Raw genomic sequence first — 22502 nt, forward strand, 5'->3', positions numbered from 1 at the left:
CTCTAAAATGTAGGCTTTTGCACTCTCGGTCTGCTTTAGCCTTATCAGCTCCCCAAAATACTCCTCCAGATCTTTCCTCTCAAACTGCTCCAACACCCTCCCAGTGAAATCATCATAAGCAGTTACTCCTGCATGCCCCAACGTGGTTAGCCCATGGAAGCACTAGTCATGGGCTTCCCCCTCCAAATGAAACGTGGCAATCTAGATTACCTCTCCTTCCATCATTTGATTTAGCTGGAAATAGGCTTCCAACTTTTCGACCCATGCCTTAGCCAAGCTCTTGGACGACCCATCAAAAGTTGGGAGAAACAACCTCCCCACAGTGCATTGCAAGTCTATCCCCTGCATGTAGCCTCCTCCACTTTGTCCCTAGGGCCTATTGTTGCCCTTTAGCTAGTAGAAGTCTTTGAAAGTAATGACCCTCCCAAAATCAGGTCCATAGGACTGATACTCTAGTAAATAGTCCCCATAAGGTGCCTCCTCCTGCTCCGCTTTCCCACCAGCTCCAGATTGTAGAAATGTGGGAATGGTAGACCTAGGGGGTGTGTTCGGGATCAGTGGCATGTTGGCATTGAGAGATGCGTGGTGTTGCGAAGTGCCAGACCCTTCTCCATAGTGGAAATCCCCTTCGACTCCCTTACCCTTGTTGCCATTGCCATTTCGTTGGCCCATTCCCTCAATGTTCCAGGATAAATCCTACATTGCACTCAGTAGGAGTTGGGCAAACTCCTTTTCCTCATTCACTTTGTCTCCTCCATTGTCCCCCATGTTGGCTTCTTCTACCTCAAGCTTTGTAATCACAGGATCAGGGGAAATTTCCAACTACCTTTCCTTGCTTCTGTACCTTTGCCTTTGGTATGTCACGTTTTGCTTATCCTCTGGTGTCATAGAATGTGATGCTCCCACAGGTTGTGCCAAGTCTATGAGCTCTGATACAACTGTAATATCCCTAAGGAAAATTAATAGTAAATATGCAAAGCAAAATAGATAAAAACACCATGAAACAATAACAAGCAATCAGTCCACAAATTGACACCCAAGAACTGCGTTGTGTACACTGTTTATTAATGGAAAGAGGTGTACAAATAGGTGTTGGAATGAGTGCACCTGGGTTTGCTCCAGGCAAGCTAGAAAAGCCCAAAAAGTCAAGTGAGACACCCTCCTCCAAACTATAGATGCCCATAAATGTGTTGTTTCCTGAAAGGATTCTCTGTTAGGTCCCTCTCCACTGCTTAGAAATTCCGGGAAATTAACCCCGGCCTCTCCTCAACAAACCCAGAATAACCCACAAAGAGTTTGGCCAAAGCTTGACCCCAGAAATTCGACCCTCTTTGGCTTGAGTGGCTCTGCTACTGGGTAAATCAACCCACTTGTAGAATTTGGTGCTAAATGCTCCAAAAGTGCTAGCAATCCCTGTTAGAAGGCTCCCCAGGCTTATTGTCATCCTAATTATAATAGTTATTCAACGAACTAACCAAAGACAACATCCACATGAAAAACTAAATGACTATTCTAGTACATCAAAACGAAGCTCAGTCGTGGAACCTCATCAATCCCCAAATCACAAAGTTGTCAACATGCAATACCACAGGATCAAATTAGGATAGTTTGATCCTTTCACAATATGACAATTCTGCCCAATGCTTCTTAATTCATATCGTCTTGTGTCATCAACCATCACAGCTTCAAGAATAGAAAATCATGAGAAGACATTGCAAACCAAAACAAAGAAATGACTTTTTCCATAAAATGCTTTGAGGACAAAGCATCCTTGAAGCAAGAGGCGATATAATGAATATTAAACACATAAAAAAATATTACATCATCATAAGAAGAAGAAGAAATGAATGTCAATTGGGCTTATCTTGGGTGATTAGGAGGAATGAGTGTTAACCTCCTTGCCCAGGTTCAATTCCAGCAAGTGATATGATAAGCTTTGTTGTAATGGATTCAAGTCTTTGTTGTTGAGTCTGAGCAATCCCTTGAGGACTGAAACATGTATATTTCTCATATGGAATATAGAGATATTTCTCATGAAAAAAGAAGATGAAGAAGAAGAAATGAAAAGACACCAACATTCACCTTCAGGACTTGTCAATGCACGTAAGTATATTGCCACAAGCTGCATCATATCATCAATCAGTCACCTTATTCATTCACTATCAATCATATTAGTAATTACATCCTGTATGGACTTCAACTCTTTATCCTTCTTATGATGGATATTCCCTATATGGATTATTGTTCATTGCACCATGTGCAAGCCATAGGCAACTTCGATGGAAATGATACTCCATAGTCATGGTCACTTAGCTGAAGGGGTGCTTTCATAGCACGAGACACTTCCACCACACTGTAATATCTCACATCAAATAACCATTGCTTGCTAGTGTTCATTGGAAGCATTTCAACCAAAAAGAACAACACAAGCAGACAGATGGTATTCTTTGCCATATCAGTTCCTTTTTGTACACCTATCATTTTCAATTTCAAAACAATGTTCTTTATAGTTCACATTATTAGCTCGCAGTAACGTCAAATAAGATGCTCAGCCCTTCCAGTGAACATGAATCAGCATGCAAAATCTATTTTATTGTCATTGGTTTTCTAGAAAAGGCATTGAAATCCAACTTGAGCAGACATTTTTATTGAATCAGGTTGACGTAAGACTAATTAAAGACCTCAAATCACTTTCGACATTTTTCCATTTTCTCGACCATGATAGGAAAAAGGGTCGATTTATTCTCACCTTAGTCAAAGGCTTTCCTTTCTCGACCACTACCACCTTTAGTTGGGGCATCACATTTTTAGCTCTAATTGCTCCAAAAATACCAGCTGCTCCACCTCCAATTACCACCAGTACTTGTTCATATGACTGCACAACAGCATTTTCCAGTATAAAGGTCAGAAACACAAGTCAAAACAAGGCTACAATAAAAGAATTTTAGCAAAATCACAGAAGTCAATTGTAAAAAATCAAAATAAATTCTCGATTAATTTTAAATTAGCAAAGAATGATTTTTTAGGCTTTCTCAACTAGATTCCTGCTATTTTAACATTCACAGTTGCTTTTCCTAATTGCAAGCATCCTAGCGATTCAGGTACTTTGTTTTTGTATAGTTTGAATTCTAATATTTTGTATTTCTCTTTGGCAACGCAAGTATCTATATATGAATAAAACAAACCATATCCACATATATGCATATCTTATTTCTAGGGATTGTAATATCCCTTATTATTAATTTGCTAAAATTTCAAGGGTTTTGATTTAGAAATTTTCTGGAATGTTTTTTTTACTTAAAAACACCATAAATTTACTCAAATTTACACCATGAAAATCACCAACAATTAAATAAACATGCAAACCTAGAAATGAGAATGCAGCAACTCCGGCATTATTTTGATCTCAATATAACAAATATAGTTTTTTTCCTCTGAAAAAACTCCGGCATTATTTATTAAATGGAATTCTTTGGAGGAATTTCTTTTACATAAACCTCTAAGAGAGAACCTGGTAGTAATTCTTGCCCAAAATATTTGTTAGCTCAGGTCTTCTACAGCAAGTTTGGCCAGACCACGCCACCTCCCTTATTAATGCAATTCGGCCACAGAATTCCTAGGATCCAATCTCCTTAGCTGGTGTGAATGCGGCCTTGAGAAATTAGCAATTCGGCCTCCAATTTCAGCCTCCCTTGATTGGCAACACATCCCTCTTCAGCAATTCACCCTCAATTTGGCCTACGAAAATCAACTCGACCTCCTAGATGGAAACGCGACCCCAGCAATTAACAATTCAATCTCCTTTATTCTGTTCCCGGAATATCTAATTCACACTCAGTGTTTCAATCCCTTTTTCCTTTATCAGTTTGCTACATGAATGGCAACTTGGCCCCAACAAAGTCAGTAGACATGGCCCCTGCTATACACGAACTCAACCCTTGGTACTTTAGTGAACTCAACCTCGGCAAAATCAAACAATTCAGCCCCTATAAACCAAGAAATTCGGCCTCGGAAAAATGATGATCTTGACTCTTGCAAAACCACAAACTCAACCCACAAATTCTGCCCCTTCTTTACTGATTTGGCCCAGCAAGTATAACAAATTCTGCCCCTATAGAATCAATAAACTTGGCCCAGGAAATATAGCTAACTCAGCCCTTATCAATGCAAAAATTCAATCCCCAAGCGAGATGATAATTCGGCCCAACAATTCAATGGAATTTCAGCCAAGCAAAATTAACGAGCTTGGCCCTTGCTAATCATGATCTCGACACCCATAAGTAAACTCGGTCTTTGAAATTCAATGAACTCAACATGCACAATGGATTGGGAAATCATCCTCCTGAATCAATCTCCTTGGCCACAAGATCAACCTGCAAAACAATAATTGGGTAGGGTGGCTTGCAACCACTGAAACCAATGCCACCAGCTAGGGTGTATATTTCAACACCAAAACTGGGAGCCAAACGAGAGTTTCACCTCTCTCAACAAGCTACTAGAGCTCCTCAATAAATTCTCCAATAATTCTTCGCATGTCCTCATTCAATCTCCTTCTCCATTTTAATAATAATTTCCTCCTCAAAAAACCATGGATAATACCATGGGTCACTTGATCTTTCCCAAAGTGAAATTTTACCCCTTTATTTAATTATTATTATGGTGACCCCTTTTGTTTTTTCTTGTCAATAACCCATGGGATCAAGATAGGCTATGACTTAACCCCCTTTTGCTTCTAAGAGTCCGAAAGGGACATCACAGTCGTCCCTTCCCGAATTTGCTTGTCCTCAAGCAACTACAACACCTGCTCTCCTTCCCATGTAGCATCTTCTACTAACAAGCATTTCCATCGAATCAAATATTCTTGTATGAACCTACTCCTTAACTTCTTCTCCCTTGTGTCCAAGACTTCTTTTGGAATGAGAATTAATTGTCCTTCCTCGTCCAATGGTGGTAGCTTTGTCGTTGCCACAACTTGTTGTCCAAGTACTATTTTGAGACAAGATACATAGAATACATTGTGGATTTTGCTATCTTTAGGCAATTCTAACTCATAAGCCACCTCCCTAATCTTCCTAATCACCTTCTAGGGTCCATAGAACTGTGGGTTCAACTTCTCGAAATTTCTCTTCTTCAAGGTTGATTGCTTGTATGGTTGAAGCCTTAGAAAAACAAGATCTCCTTCCTGGAAACTGCGCTGCACCCTACAAAAATCCACGTACATCTTTTGTTGGTTCTGAACTACCTGTAGATTCTCTTTGAGGAGTCTAAGAAGATCTCGACTCTTCTACAACTAATCCCTAACCATGGGTGCCCTGATATTGTTAGAAAATCGAAAAGGCAGAAATATTTTCTTATGTTGATAATTACTTGTGATATTCTTGTAGTTGTATTATCTTCTCTTATGTTCTTATTTTATCTAAGAATCATCAAAACAAAGCATGAAGATCAACGACACCAGATGTAGGCACTTAGCCAGGGCTAAAACCCCTCTATAGGGGAAAACCCAGTCAAACTCTTCCACTAGTAAATCAAATTGAGATAGACCAAGACCTTAGACCTAAAAGACCTTCCTCCTCCACCAAGTCAGTCTTCCAATATGATTCAGCAAACTCCAATAGTCTCTTCTTGTTCAGCAGCTACAGCCCAACAACAACCTAGAATTTTGACCCCCAACAACTTCAAAATTTTGGCCCAGCTACAATCCAGAACTTCGACCCTAGCAACTTCAGAATTTCGACCCAACTATAATCCAAAACTTTGACCCCAACAACTTCATAATTTCGGCCCAGCTATAATCCAGAAACTTTGCACGTGGGAGAGATAGATTGCCCAAGAACTCAATTTTTGGTCTTCCAGCTTCTTCAATCCTTCTCCAACAACTTCGCTATCTTCTTCTGCCTCCAGCAACTACAGATTGACCTTGTGGAGTGTGTGTGCTCCAAATGAGTCGAATTGCTACTTTTATATAGTGTTTGTGTGAGGTTGAATTGCCTTGATGAGGTCAACTTGTCCTTCTTGAGGCCAACTTGCTGGAGAAGAACTAAAATACCTATTTTACATCAAAATAAAAAATAAAAAATCTTGATAAATGAAGCCCAAGAAGGGTCTTTTACATTATGACATGAACAAGGACACTTGACATGTTAATTTTCATAGAACTACATTGTTCTTTGCTTTGATAATTGCATTTCTTCGTTAACACATTAAGTTCACCCCATAGCATTATAACATTATTCAGATTTACATCATTATTCATTAGCATATGCAACTATGTAGAAAGAACAATATCATCATCATCATCATCAATGTAGTGGAACATAAAGGAACTATAGAAGAAAAGCATGCACACATAGAGACACCAAGATTGGTCGGAGACCAGGGCAAAACCCACTATGGGGAAAACCCTTGCAAATTCTTCTTCTTATAGATCGTCATCAAATGATTCAACAAAAGAGAGTATGATGATCCATATCTTCATCAATACAACAAAAACAACTAGAACATCCATGACATGACCCTAAACATGCTTGTACTCAAAACCTTGATCCTGAGGAATGCAATGCCCTATCATTGACTGTAGTCAACTGCTAAATGTTGTTGTCACTGAGCAGAAACTTCGGAGTACCGATAATTCATCTTTTGGTCCCAGACGTTCCTAGAGACACTCTATGCGAGTGTCAGGGACTAACTTGGATGCTCCCAAGTGAATTACATGCAAGCGTCTGGGGCCAAACTGGACTGCGGAAACCCTAGCCTCCATGACGCTCCCTCAGGCATTGTGTGCGGGCGCCCGAGACTTCCCAAATGCTCCCTTGACCATATTGTGCGAGCGTCTAGGGACAAAAATCCTTAGTTACAAGCGTGCGTCCAAGACTCAAAAACCCTAGACACGTGCGAGCTTTGTCCCTATAGTTTCAAACCCTTTGCATGAGCTTTCCTCCATCAGACCTATGCGAACCAAACAATAGAAGAGAGAAGAAAGTGCTTGATGATTGTGTCCAAATGAGCTTGAGGTCTCTTCTATATATAGGCTTCCATGAGGGTCCACTTGATGTTGAGGCTGACCTGTCCAATTGTACATGTGCTTAGGGCCGACCTAATCCAATATACATGAGTGGATAAATAAATTCAAAAACCAACTTCTGCTTGTCCAAATAAGATGATCTTTAGGTCGATTTTGGTCCTATCGAAAAGAGGAATTCAATGCAATCATTATCTCCATCATGCTCATCATTATCATCTTCAACTTATGAATATCTTGAAGATTATGTACCTGCAAACCTTCAACAACAAGTACAACCAAATACAAATATACAAAAGCATGAAGACAACTATAATATGTTTATCATGTCATTACAATGGAAGCATCAAAACATTCAAACTTTAGACATCAAATACCTAAACCTGGTTAGGTTCATAATCAGCGAAAGATACATCTTTTTATATACTAGTCTTCAACTTATTGCTAGGGTTTTGTCATAAACCCTAGACTTCATCTTCAAGACATAAATCCTTAGATATCAACAATTCAATAACAATCCAATCATAGTACAATATATCTAAGGTTTCAACAATAAGCTTTTAGAATTACATGTCAGACTCTACTAGGGTTTGTTGCAAACCCTAGATTTTATCATCAAAACTAAATCATATCGAAAACAATATCCTAGAATATCAATTTCTACTAGGGTTTTGTTACAAACCCTAGATTTCACAAACTAAATCATTAAGTTAGCATACTTGTGTATACATATCTAGGATGCACTAGTATTTCACATCAATATCTACTAGGTAAACCCAAGACACAAACATCAAACTTAGATATACAACAATTTTATTCAAACTAGGGTTTCGATCATACAAACGAATATACACCAAGGGTTTCATTCCTATTATCTTACTATAAAGGTTTTGTTCACGAACCCTAAATCACCAAACCCTAAAAATCTAGGGTTTCATTATATTACCTAGACATTAATTGCAAATCCTAAAGGACTAGGGTTTTATCATAACAATACCAAAACCCTAAATTTCAAAATAATAGGATTTCATCATATGTTCTAGACAAACCCTAAGAAGACTTAGGGTTTCATTATTAACATTGACATACCCTTAGGATTAAGATGCTCGGGTTTTACAGTGAACCCTAAATGTTAGCATTTCACAAGAATGATAGTATAACGAGGGTAGATTCAATCCAATCATTAATCATCCTAATAAGAATCTTTAAGATTCAAAATCTTAGACATAACGATGTGAGTAATGTAAAGCAAATTTCAAAAGAAAATGAACATACCTTTTCTATGAACAGAACCTTGTTACAAAACTTGTAGTTTATGACATACCTTGAATTGTCTTTAACAAACCTTGTAGGACATCAATTCTTGAAGGGCTTCCTTTGCAACATAATTTCTTCCATCCTTCAAATCCTTTTAAGTCTCCTCCATAACCTTTGTGTATTCTGCAATCTTTCCTACCAAGGAAAACATAAAAGGTTATTAGCATATAATACAAACAAATCTTGATATGAGAGGGAAACCAAACATAAAAGAGGAGACAAGGAACAAGATACTTATCTTTTGGTAAAATGGTGAAGGTTCTCTCTTAATCCAATATTTTTGAGGGATACCTACAACTTATCAAAATAATTCAAAAATGTTCTAACAAGATATGTTAGACCTACAAACTTTAGAAATCAAAACATAAAGGAAAATAATGCAAAACTTAAGATAGAAGGATATGCAAGGGATAGTATTCCCTAAGAGTCTTTGGCAAATAGATCTTTGATTTCAAATTCTTCAGTCTTGTTTCTCTTAGGTGGAGCTTCATCAACAACATTCGCGTGTTCTTTTTTTCTCTTCTTATTCCTTGGATCTTCAGGACAATGACTTTTGTAGTGACCCATCTTATGACAATTGTAGCATTCAACCTTGGATAGGTCAACTTTCTTCTTTGGTCCTTTGAACTTCTTGAAGGTTCCCTTCTTCTTGTGATGAGAAGAATAGGCATTAGAGGTGTTGTATTCTTCATCCTCCTTGTTGTTTACTAATGATATTTGGGCTTCTTCTTGACTGCATGCATTCTGCATTTGTTCGAATGTTGGAGTATCCTTCCAACTGCTAATTCTTGATGCAAAAGCACTCTAGGATTTTGCTAGACCTAGTAGAGCAGCAATTACTAGTTCTCTTTTTGGTACAACCTCATCTATTGCTTGGAGTTTATCTCTTATTCTAGATATCCTTACAAAATATGATGACACAATATCGTCTCTTGTCATCCTTATTTTCCTTAGTTCATTCTTGAGGCTAGCTATCTGACCAATGTTCTTGATGGTGAATAACTTGGAGAGGGCTTCATACATTGCTTTTGCAGATTCTATATTAGATATGTAAGGGATGAGATTGTCCTTCACTCCATCTACAATTAAGTTCATGGCCAAGATATCGATTTCCTTGTATTTTACTTTTCCTACTTCATCTGTTGGTTCCTTGACTTTTCCTTGAACAAAATCCAACACTTTATGTCTTGCAAGAATAAGATCCATTCTCTTCTTCCATGCCCTGTAGTTGGTGGCTCCTTCTAGCTTGTTTTATGACTTCATTGAGTTTGTCATATTGCTATCTTCTACTCCTTGTGACCTTTCTTGAAACCCTTTTCTTATATCTCTCTTTTCAATAGATCTTCAGTCTGCCTTTTTCCTTCTTCTTCACCTTAGCTCTGATTCCATGTTAGAAAATTGGAAAGGCAAAAAGATTTTCTTATGTTGATAATTACTTGTGATATTCTTGTAGTTTTATTATCTTCTCTTATGTTCTTATTTTATCAAAGTAATCATCAAAACAAAGCATGAAGATCAATGACACTAGATGTAGGCACTCAGCCAAGGCTAAAACGGTCAAACCCCTCTATAGGGGAAAACCCAGTCAAACTCTTCCACTAGTAAATCAAACTGAGATAGACCAAGACCTTAGACCTAAAACACCTTCCTCCTCCACCAAGTCAGCCTTCAAATAAAATTCAGCAAACTTCAGTAATCTCTTCTTGTCCAGCAGCTACAGCCCAACAACAACCCAGAATTTTGACCCCCAGCAACTTCAGAATTTCAGCCCAGCTGCGATTTGTTGATTTTTGGGTAGCATCGGATGTGATCTAGCTCCGAAATTTTGTGAAGAGGCTAGAACAAATGAGATCTCCAAGACCCAAAATTCGTTTGGTGAAATTCCACCTGGATAGTATTTTATTAAAATAATTAATATTTTTAATGGGGTTCCTAAGTCAAAACTTCGGAAAATTAAAATATTAATGGGTATTAATGAAAATATGGGTGAGAAGCTTCTAAAAGACGAGGATCAAGTCTAATTTAATCTTAGCCATTGATTAGAGATTAGATCACGGTCATTGATTTCTCAACAAGAAAAGTATAAAAGGAGGCTTGGGGTCAGTTGGAGAACACACACAGTGAGAGCAACACTTGAGCTAAATCGAAATTCTGGGGCGTGGTTTGCTGAGAATTTCGGAGTGAGCTTCTAGTGCAGAGAGGGGAAGTTCGACAAAGGGACTTCAGTCCAAGGCTGAGAATACATAGCAAAGAGGCAGCACAGCACCAGGGAGAGACAGCGCAGCTCCAAAAGGGTGACGCAGAGGCTAGATGAGCTGACGCAGTCAGTTAGAGGCAACATTGGGGTTTCTGTGAGGTAGATCAAGCAGCAGTTCAGCAGATCGATTTCTTAGCCCGGAAGGCTCAATGGGAGGGTGACGCAACTCCTAGAGGAGGTAACACAGTTCCAGCGCAGAGCTGGGAGCAGCCATCGCTGCACGACACTGGGGACAGCGCAGTCACCTATGGGGTTTGCTCATCCAATTTCCGGATTCGCCAAAATATCTGTCTCCAGATTGAAGTACTTCTGCCGAGTTTATTTTCTATTGGGTGAGTCGAATTTGGCACCCTAGTTGTATTCAGAAATCTGCTTAATAATAAAACCCTCATATATGCTACACCGATTTTCCCGCATTGGGTTTTTCCGGGGACGTTTAGTCCAAAAATAAGTGTCCTTTGTGTGGTTGTCTCACTTACTTTTCAGTACTTGATCTGTATAGTGGTGTAGGCTGCAATGTATTTGCATTAATATTTTCTGAATATTTTTTAAAATAACTTGTTAAAATGAAGAACACAAGTAGTTAATGCAAATCAATTTATTGCAATAGGAACTTCGTTTGTTAGATTCAGAAATTTTCACACAATCCAGAAGTTCGACCCTAGCAACTTCACAATTTCGGCCCAACTATAATTTAGGACTTCGACCCCAGCAACTTCACAATTTCGGCCCAGCTATAATCCAGAAACTTCGCACGTGTGAGAGATAGATTGCCCAAGAACTCGATCTTTGGTCTTCCAATTTCTTCAATCCTTCTCCAGCAACTTCGAGATCTTTTTCTACCTCCAACAACTACAGATTGAACTTGTTGAGTCAGTGTGCTCCAAATGAGTCGAATTATTGTCTTTATATAGTGTTTGTGTGAAGTCGAATTCCCTTGATAAGGTCGACTTCTTGAAGTCGAATTCCCTACTTTACATCAAAATAAATTTCTTTCTTGATAGATGAAGCCCAAAAAGGGTCTTTTACATTATCACATGAACAAGGACACTTGACATAAACCCTAGAAGCCTACAATGGAGGCTTTGACCTAAGAACCATAGACCCAAGCATGAAACCCATGCTTTAATAAGTCAATTTCTTTTATAATAAAATTTACTTTTTCTTTCTTTTGATAAATACATTACATCATGACTCAAATACAATTATGAAAACCGACACTAGTTACATTCTTCAACAGCTATCTCCTAGAGCCATCTCTAAAAATGTAGGAGCATTATATCCATACAATGCCTTGAATGGAGTCATCCTGATAGACATATGATAGGTGGTGTTATAACAATACTCCCCCAAGTGCAACCCCCTGATCCAAGTCCTCTACTACCCTACCACTTAATTCCTCAAACATCCTTCCACCCATTTGTTAACAATTTACATCTAGCCATTCGTCGACGGGTGGTAACTGGGAAACAAGATTAACTCCGTACCCACTAATCTGAAGAGTTCCTGCCAAAAGGCACTAAGAAATCTTCTATCGCAGTCACTCACAATTCGCTTGGGAATCCCATGCAATCTGAAGACCTCCTGAAAGAGCATCTCTACCATCTATGTTGTTGAATAATTGGAATTTATGGCCATGAAATGGGCAAATTTTGTTAATCGATCTACCACAACGAAGTTGCAACCCTTCCCTTACACCTTCAAAAGCCCTATGATGAAATCCATAGAAATATTTTCCCATTTTTGATCTGGGATTGGCAGAGGATGTAGTAGTCCTGTTGGATGGGATTGCTCAGTGTTTTTCTATTAGCAGACCGCGCACTCAGTTACATGTCTCCAAATCCCCCCTTGAGATGCGATTCAGGGACCAAGAATATTCTTCCCTTGTAATAAATAACATCATTGATAACCTTGTATTTTTGTCACCCTAAATTATTCCATCTGGTAAGTCACATGCAAACTTATTTTTTGTGTATTCCACTAGTAGAAGTACCCTCCAATCACTGCTAATTTCCATGTGAGAGCAGGTTGTTGGCATCCAAGAGGGAGCATCGGCCACCACATTCTCCTTCCCCTTCACATATTCAATATCGAAATCATAGGCCTAAATTCTGCTAACCCACCTCTATTGCCTCTCGTTGAGATCTTTTTGCTCCATGAAGTATCTCAGGCTATTATAGTATGTTTTGACCACGAATTTTCCTCCCACCAAATATTGCCAAAATTTTGCAACTGCATACATGATGGCCAACGTCTCCTTATCATATATAGAAGAGAGCCTCTTTGGCTCCCTTAGCTTCTAACTCTCAAAAGCAATCGGATGTCTGTCCTGCATCAATACTGCTTTTATGCCTTTCCATGATGCATCACATTCTAAAGCAAAAGGTCATGAAAAAATTGGAAGGGAAAGAACAGGACAAGAACTCACTACCTCCTTACACCGCTCAAAAGTGCGTTGTGCCTCTTTTGTCCATCTAAAATCTCCCTTCATTGTCAAATATGTCAGCATGCCACGATTTGAAAATAACCCTTAACAAATTGTCGATAATAATTGCATACCCCTATGAATCCCCTCAATTTTATGAGGTTCTTAGGCATTGACCATTCAATGATAGCCCGAATATTCTCCTGATGGACCTACACTCCTCATGCATTGACGATGTGCCCAAGATATAGAATCTTCGTCATTCCAAATTCGCATTTGGACTCCTTAGCAAACAATGATTGCTCCTCCAACATGCTCAACACCTCATCCAAGTGCCTCAAGCAGCGTTGCAAGAAACACCCCCTCCCCCCTGACTACAAAGCCTGATCCACATCCCGTATGGAAACGCGGCCGATCCACCCCCCGAAACGAGGCTCCGAAAAACCAAAACCCGGATCGGGTCAGGTTGCACGATTCTTGGTTTGTGGGAATCGTGCGGCCTGATCCACATTTCCATATGCTGGATCCACATTTCGAAGGACAGATTGGCCCATGGATCCGTGTTTTAGAGGGCGGATCGGCCCGTGGATCCGCCGCAGATCGGGGTCGCTTCTGGGCAGATCACGACCGCTTCCGTGAGCCTGCCGGCGGATTCCACCATGCAACCCACTTAAACTATTTTTTTTCTTTTTTTTCTTTTTTTTGGCTTAAGTTGGGTTGGGGGTGGGTTAGTGTTGGGTTAGGGATGGAATGAAAAGGATAAAAGTCCTTTTCACCTCTCATTTGCTCACTCTTATGTTTTTGGAGAGCTTGGAGAAGAGAGGAGAAGAGATATTTAAGGAGATCTAGGAGGAGTGAAGGAAGAGCTACGAGCATTGAAGGAGGAGGAGCTTGGAGGAGTAAAGAAGGGCTTCCATCTACAAGAGTTAAAGAGGTAAGTGCAAACCCAAACTCCCTCATTTTTTTCATCGTTTTTTGTATTTTCTCTCCTCCCTCTCCTATTCTTTCCCAATCTTTCTTCTTGCTCATTTGTTTGCAGGTTGTCCACCACCTATATTCATATTCCAAAATGATGTTTTTTTGGCTTATATATATTACTCCACTTTTGGTTTTCATGATGGCAAGGGGGAGTAGGAATAGAAGGGAAGAAGAAGAAGAAGAGAATAGTAGTCCCCATATGGATGACCCAATGTACAATGATGAGGAAGGGTTTGAAGAGGAAGGCGATAAACCTGATGAGAACATTGAAACACTAGAGGGGAAAGTTGCATTAATACCCTTGTGGAACTATGTGACCAAAATTGAAGGGGGAAAAGGTGGTGAAAGCTACAAGTTTTTGTGCCCTCGTGGTTTTCATGGAGGAAAACCATCTAATGGTTCATATACTTGTGTGAGGAGGTATCTTTGTGGGGTGATGGACAATGATGAGAAAAAGGGTGTCGTGGGGATAGCGATTCGCCCAAAGGTTTTAGTTGAACAAAGAAGAAAATACATCCAAATATAGGAGGTTGCACAACAAAAAAACAAGAAACAAAAAACTCAATCTGAATCAAGTGCAACCTCTAGATTTGGTAGCTCATATCTTTATGGTACTTCTACAAGCTCTGAAGGTAAAAGAACAATGGGGGATTTCCTTAATGTTGTTGGGAGGAATGACGTGGATGGAAAGATAGTCTGATTTCTTTGTGCTTGCGGTGTACCATTCAATGTTCTTCGCTCTCCCTATTGGCATGAAATGGAAAAAACCATCAATGAATGTAAAAATTTCTCATTTCCCACCCCGGTTTTCAGTTTCACCTTATTTCTCCAAAATAGTTAAATGCCCTTTCCCATATCCATACATTCAACAACTGGAAAATAAATTTTGTTGAAAACACAAATTCTGGAAATTTTACAGAATGCTGGAAAATGCAGAAATAAATATCAGCACATACAAACAGCCATTCAACACATTTAAACACAGTGATTTTTGGTCAAGGTGACCCTGGAAAAACCCCCTACAACTCTTGGGGAAAACCAGTTCGAAAGCTTCTTTTATTTCTGGAAAATGCTTTTTACAGTAAGAGAAATATTCAGCAAAAATCAGCAAGCAAACTTTTACAACTTATCTCAGCCTTGCTGAAACTCCGCCTTGCTGAAACTCTGCCCTGCTGAAACTCCGCTGTACAGACTTGCTAAAACTCAGCCTTGCTGAAACTCCGCCTTGCTGAAACTCCGCCTTGCTGAAACTCCGTTGTACAGACTTGCTGAAACTCCTTCTCCTCACTATCCAGAAATCTCCCTTGCTCTCTTGCTCTCCTTCTCTCAATCTGCTCATGAAAAAATTAATGACTTTTTTCTCCTTTTCCTCCCTTAATTTAACCCTAAGTGACTTTTGGGTAATCCCTAAATCCAATGGTTGAAATAGATTGAGATCTAGGGCTGAGATTAAATGCTCATTTAAATCTCACTTTCTATTTTTTAATTCACCCCACTTTAATAAAGACCCACTTAGTCATTTATTTCCAAAGTCACTTTTCCTTTCTAATTTTACATTGACTTTATTAAAGTCACTTTAAAATTAGACTTTAGTAACTTTATCACTTAAATTCACTTTTAAATTAGATTTGACTTTATAAAAATTATAAAGTCACTTTAGGAGAAAAATTAAATTCTTTTGGACACTTTTCCCTAGACCAAAGATCAAAGCCTTAGGGAACCACCTGTCCTCCGGTACCAAATTTCAACACTCCCTCTTACCGAGGAAGGTGTTCCTCACCACACCCATCTTGTCTCTGAAGTAGACATGCTTGCCTCGTGGTAAGGCTTTGGTAAGAATATCTGCAACCTGCTTATTAGTGGGAATATACTCAAGCTTCACAGCGCCCTTCTGAACACAGTCTCTGATGAAATGATATTTGATCCCGATATGCTTTGACCTGTCATGAAATACTGGATTCTCCGTGAGTTTAATGCAACTCTGATTATCACAGTAAATCATTGAAGGTCTCAACGGCTGACCAAATAAGCCAAACAACATCTTGTGAAGCCAGATGGCCTCACAACTAGCTAGACTGGCTGCCATATACTCTGCTTCCGCTGAACTCAATGCTACTAACTGCTGCTTCCGGCTGAACCATGACACTACTGCTGAACCCAACCCAAAACAGCACCTTGAAGTGCTCTTCCTATCAGAAGCACAACCTGCCCAATCAAAATCAGTATAACCTGCCAATCTCACTCCATCCCCCTACCTGTAGTCCAGACCATAATCCACTGTCCCCTGCAAGTATCGCAAAATGTGTTTTGCAGCCACCCAGTGAACCTTCCTAGGCTCACACATAAACTGACTCATCCTGTTGACTGCAAAACAAATATCTGGTCTAGTGTTGACCAAATACATCAAGGAACCAATCAGCTACCTGTACAATGTGGAATCCACTAACTCGGAATCCGAAGCATGAAGCTTCTTCCAGTTGGTAATCATCGGTGTCGACATGGGTCTACAATCCTCCATGTGGAATCTGCTAAGGATGTCCACAATATACTTCCCCTGCCCCAGGAAGAAATGCCCCTCCTCCTGCCACATCTCCAAACCCAAAAAGTAATGCATCAAGCCGATGTCCTTCATCTCAAACTCCGCTGCAAGATCTCTCTTGCAGTGCTCTATGAGTCTCTCTGCACCTGTAATGACCAAGTCATCCACATACAGCACCAGAATGAGAGACTCCTCACCTATCACAATATAGTAAAGGTTCGGATCTGCCTCACTCTTTGTGAAACCCATCCCCTGCAAGTATGTATCTATCCTGGAGTACCAAGCTCTGGGAGCTTGCTTCAGGCCATAAAGGGCCTTCTGCAGTCTGCACACATGGGACTCCTTCCCATGCACCTCAAAGCCCTGTGGCTGCTCAATGTACACCTCCTCCTGTATGAAGCCATTGAGAAATGCAGTCTTCACATCCATCTGGTGGATCTTCCAACCCATCTTTGCTGCTATCGATATAATGGAGCGGATCGAAGTATATCGAGCCACGGGAGCGAAGGTCTCCTCATAATCAACTCCTTCTACATGGGAGAACCCTCTAGCCACAAACCTCGCTTTGAATTTCTCAATGCTGCCATCTGCAGCATGCTTTACCTTGTAAAGCCATCTGGAAGTAACCACGGATTTGCCCTCAGGCCTCGGCACCACCTCCCAAACATCATTCTTCATGATAGAAGAATACTCCTCCTGCATGGCCTCTCTCCAGACCTGCTAGCTAGCTGCCTCCTCATAGCTAGAAGGCTCAGAGTCAAGGATGCTAGTAGCCATTGCCATATAGCTACAAAACCTCTCAGGTGGTCTACTCTCTCTGACCGGCCTCTTAGGCTCAGCAACAGATGTGGCATCTCTCAAGGTGTCCTGAAGCCACTTGGGCTTCCTCTTCCCTGAGCACACTTCTCCCATAGGAAAATGAAACTCCTCCTCCTCATCATCATCAGGAGCCTGAACTCCTGACTGTCTGTCTACTATCCTCCTACCTGCACCTGAACCTGTAGAAGCTGAGGTACCGTGTGAACTATCCATCAGTGGACTCCCTAGTGAATTGCTCTGTGGACTGCTCTGCATGCTGCCCGGAGCACCACCCCTCTGGCTCGGCGAGCCACTGCTCACTGACGGACCTGACATCCTCATAGATGTACCTCCTGATCCCTGCGACTGACTCAACTGCTGCTGAGGGTCTGGCTGATCCAGATACTCTAACTCCCGTGACCTCCTAAAGGCCCTGTCCTCCTCGAACTTCACATCCCGCCTGACAACAACTTTCCTCTGTGCATGAATGTAAATCCGAAAGGCCTTTGAGGTCTCACTGTAGCCCACAAAGATACCCTTCTCTGCGGTAGGCTCTAGTTTGGTCCTCTTCTCCTTGGGTATGTAGGAGCATGTAATGCATCCAAAGATACGAAGATGACCAATATCAGGCTTCTTCCCAGAAAAAACCTCCTCCGGAGTCATGTACCCCAAGGCACGATGCGGACTCCTGTTCTGCAAATAAACAGCTGTGTTGCAGGCCTCTGCCCACAAGAACAATGGCAACCCCTGATCATGTAACATGGCTTTGGCAACTCCTACGATGGATCTGTTCTTCCTCTCTGCAACCCCGTTCTGTTGGGGGTTGTAAGGAACAGTGAACTCCCTCCTAATGCCTGCCTCCGCACAATAGTCAACAAACTCTCCAAGGGTGTACTCTCCCCCATTGTCCGACCTCAGGGACTTGATCTTCCGACCTGTCTGTGTCTCCACAAGAGCTCTGAACTCCTGAAACCGCTTGAAGACCTCACTCTTGGTCTTCAAGAAATAAATCCAGGTCCTCCTGGAGTGATCATCAATGAATAAAACATAGTACTCATATCCACTCAAGGAAACATGAGACATCCGACCGCTCACATCGGAATGAATCAAATCAAGTATCCCAGTCGCTCTGCTGTCACTGCTGGGAAAAGGGGATTTGGCAAACTTGCCCATTGCACATCCTCTGCGAGTATCAAAGTGATCAGTACTAAAATCTGGCACACCTGTAGTGACCTCCCGCAAGGTCCTCAAGGCTCCATGATACATATGTCCCATCCTGCGGTGCCAAATCTCACACAGCTCAGAACTGCTAGCTCTGCTGTCGGTACTACTGCTCAATGCCAAAAGGGACTAGAATGCAAACTTGTACACCTTTGCATGGCGTACACCTATCACTCTAGCTAAATCAGCTGGAGTGCCCCTGGAATACATCAACACCTGTCCTCCCCTGAACAGTACCTCATATCCTCTGTCCTCCAAAGCTGAGACGGATATGAGGTTCTTCCTCATCCCTGGCACATAAAGAACATCTGACACCTTCAAGGGAGGTTTGGACTCCCTCTGAAATGTCAGTGTCCCCACCCCGACTGCTCTAACAACTCTGTCATCACTGAGTACTACCTCTATATCAGTGCCACTCTCTGAAATTTCTGAGAAGTACTCACGGACTCCTGTCATGTGACGTGAAGCCCCACTGTCCACATACCAGATACCCGAAGATGCTCCGCTAATCGAGGGAAAAGCATGCTCCCTCAAAACATGTGTGGCAGGTGATCCTGCACTAGAGAACTCATACGCAGTGAACCCAAACTCCCGGTCAAAACGATCTGCAAAGTCCTCAACCTCTGCTGAAGCTGCTACGCTCTGGTTCTTCCCTTCTTCTTCTTCTTCTCCGGACACACAACTGCATAGTGTCCCATCTTTTGACAATTCCAACACTTCACCTTGGAATAGTCCTTCTGTGTGTTACCCTATTTACCTTTACCTTTGCCTTTGCCCCACCATTGCTTGTGGAAGCCTACTTCTTCCCTTTGCCTTTCTTGCCTCCTGCCGACAGTGCTACATCCTCATCCTGCTCAACTGGCTTGGCTGCCCCAAGCTGACCTTTCCTGATCTCTGTCTGAATGCAATCATCCCAAAACCTCTCCCATGTGGGAAGGGTCTCACGTGCACAAACCCCATCAGCAAAGTTCATCCATGAATAGGGGAGACCATTCACTGCAATCTGCACCAACTCAGTGGGTGGAATGTCCTCTCCAACTGCTGCCAACTCATCTCTCACATTAGTAATCTTTGTGAGATATCCAGCTGCACTATCATTACCCATCTTAATGGTCTTCAGCTTCTCTTTTAGGACCATTTTCTAGTTCTCATTGATACTCTGGTAGAGATTGGACAATGCTGTCCACATCTCATGGGCATTTCTCTTTCCTCTCACATGAGGAATGCAATGGTCTTTGACTCCGTCTAAAATCAGTCTCTTACCCTTGTTGTTCTTTTTATTATACTCAGCCAACTGAGTAGCATCAGTAGGCACAACAACAGGGTTCTGTGTGGTATGCACCATGATGTCCCAGACTTCTGCCTCCTCAAAGATACTCTGCATTCTCTCCTTCCAAACGCTGTAATTTGTATGCCAATCCAGCCTATCCTCCACCCTCAATCCCAATGACATCCTGCTGTCCTAAAACTGAAAAATAGCATTGTTGTAGTAAAGATAAAAACTATTGTTTGTGAAAAATCAGCTTGCTGGAATTTTCTGAGTGAAAAATCAACAGGCTATAATTTTCCTCCTTGCTGTCCCAAACTGCACTTCAGCACTCAAGCTCTGATACCATGTAAAAATTTCTCATTTCCCACCCCGGTTTTCAGTTTCACCTTATTTCTCCAAAATAGTTAAATGCCATTTCCCATATCCATACATTCAACAACTGGAAAATAAATTTTGTTGAAAACACAAATTCTGGAAATTTTACAGAACGCTGGAAAATGCAGAAATAAATATCAGCACATACAAACAGTCATTCAACACATTTAAACACAGTGATTTTTGGTCAAGGTGACCCTGGAAAAACCCCCTACAACTCTTGGGGAAAACCAGTTTGAAAGCTTCTTTTATTTCTGGAAAATGCTTTTTACAGTAAGAGAAATATTCAGCAAAAATCAGCAAGCAAACTTTTACAACTTATATCAGCCTTGCTGAAACTCAGCCATGCTGAAACTCCGCTGTACAGACTTGCTGAAACTCCGCCTTGCTGAAACTCCGCCCTGCTGAAACTCCTCTATACAGACTTGCTGAAACTCCGCATTGCTGAAACTCCGCTGTATCGCCTTGCTGAAACTCCTTCTCCTCATTGCCCAGAAATCTCCCTTGCTCTCTTGCTCTCCTTCTCTCAATCTGCTCATGAAAGAATTAATGACCTTTTCCTCCTTTTCCTCCCTTAATCTAACCCTAAGTGACTTTTGGGTAATCCCTAAATCCAATGGCTGAAATAGATTGAGATCTAGGGCTGAGATTAAATGCTCATTTAAATCTCACTTGCTATTTTTCAATTCACCCCACTTTATAAAGACCCACTTAATCATTTATTTCCAAAGTCACTTTTCCTTTCTAATTTTACATTGACTTTATTAAAGTCACTTTAAAATTAGACTTTAGTAACTTTATCACTTAAAGTCACTTTTAAATTAGATTTGACTTTATAAAAATTATAAAGTCACTTTAGGAGAAAAATTAAATTCTTTTGGACACTTTTCCCTAGGCCAAAGATCAAAGCCTTAGGGAACCACCTGTCCTCCGGTACCAAATTTCAACAATGAAGCCCCCTAAGGATACAAGGCCCCCAACTATGGGAAAGCTAGAAGAGTGATATTAGAAAGAGAAAAGGCAAAGGTTCAAAGAGCTTTGACATGTTTAACAAATGAGTGGGTGGATTGTGGGGTATCCATTGTATCAGATGGGTGGACAAATATTAAAAACCAACATTTGATAAATCTGCTTGGTCTTTTTGTTAGTGGTGCAGTATTTATTACATGTCATGACACCTCCATCACTGCAACTTCCCATAACATTGCAGATCTCCTATTACAATCAATCAAAGATGTTGGTCCTAATAATGTGATTCAAGTGATCACATATAATGAAATAAATTGTAAGGCAGCAGGAAAAGTTATTGAGCATACTCATCCACACATCTTTTGGTATGGCTGCTTGGTGCACACATTGAACCTTTTGATGCATGATATTGTGAAGCATAAAGAATGTGGGTGGATTAATGAGCTTTACAAGAGAGGGAAGCAACTCATTAAATTTATCACAGGGCATACAAGGGTAAACTACTTCTATGGCACTTACTCCAAGTTGCAGTTGCTTAAACTTGCAAAAACAAGATTTGCAAGTTATTACCTCACCTTTAGGCGGCTAGTGAAGGTGAGACAAGCTTTAACTAATATGGTGACCTCTGAACCATGGGAGGAAATTAACACTGATAGAGATGGTGTTAATGCAGCCGAGGACAATATTCTTGACACGTTCTTTTGGTCACAGGTTTAATATGTTTTGCAATTCACCAAACCAATTTATTACATGATCAAGTTTGCAGATTCAAATCGACCAATAATTGGGGAGGTGTATGAGCAAATGGATAACATGTTGGCGCAGATTAAAGACATTGTTGAGCCTAGAGATATCACCTTGTACAATTATATTCGTGCAGAGGTGAAAAAACGATGGGATATGCTAAATGTTCCATTGCATGCATTAGCATATGTTTTGACACCTAAATACTATCATCCATCATGGCTTTCAACACCAACACATTGGGGGGGAGCAAGAGAAAACCACACCTAGATCAAGTGGTTCTAGAAAAATATATGATTGCATTGGATAAATTAGTCCTTGCTGAGGAGGCTTCCATGGTACGCAAACAGTTGAGCAACTACACGCTTAGCACTAGTCCATTTGGGAGCATGAATGCAATTAGAGATCGAGAGACCTTTTCTTCTCTTGAGTAGTGGAACACGCATGGAGGTGCTACTCCACTTCTACAGACTTTGGCATTGCAGGTGCTATCACAGGTGGTAAACACTTCTTCTGCAAAGATGTTAAAATTGGAAACTAGGGCCAAACTCCATGTGGGTCATCTTATTTATGGCAGCTGATATTTTT

At 40.7% G+C, this 22502-nt stretch overlaps 1 protein-coding gene across 7 annotated transcripts in view; it reads right to left on the reverse strand.

The window, feature by feature from the left end:
* Nucleotides 1-22502, reverse strand: part of LOC149141775 (uncharacterized) — a 451055-nt gene that overhangs the window by 369393 nt on the left and 59160 nt on the right. For 4 of the 7 annotated variants that reach the window (XM_089448790.1, XM_089448791.1, XM_089448788.1 and 1 more), the window contains exon 2: nt 2750-2875. The exons of 1 other annotated variant lie outside the window; for it this stretch is intronic. In XM_089448790.1, the coding sequence (XP_089304916.1) occupies nt 2750-2875 (126 nt within the window). Of the gene's footprint in view, nt 1-2749; nt 2876-8366; nt 8474-22502 lie in introns of all 7 variants that reach the window. 2 more of the 7 variants (XM_089448793.1, XM_089448794.1) reach the window with 2 other exon arrangements.

Source organism: Pinus tabuliformis, chromosome X, assembly GCF_031772625.1.
Source record: "Pinus tabuliformis cultivar Carrire ecotype Pingquan chromosome X, CPIR1, whole genome shotgun sequence".
In the NCBI taxonomy this organism is placed as follows: Eukaryota; Viridiplantae; Streptophyta; class Pinopsida; order Pinales; family Pinaceae; genus Pinus; species Pinus tabuliformis.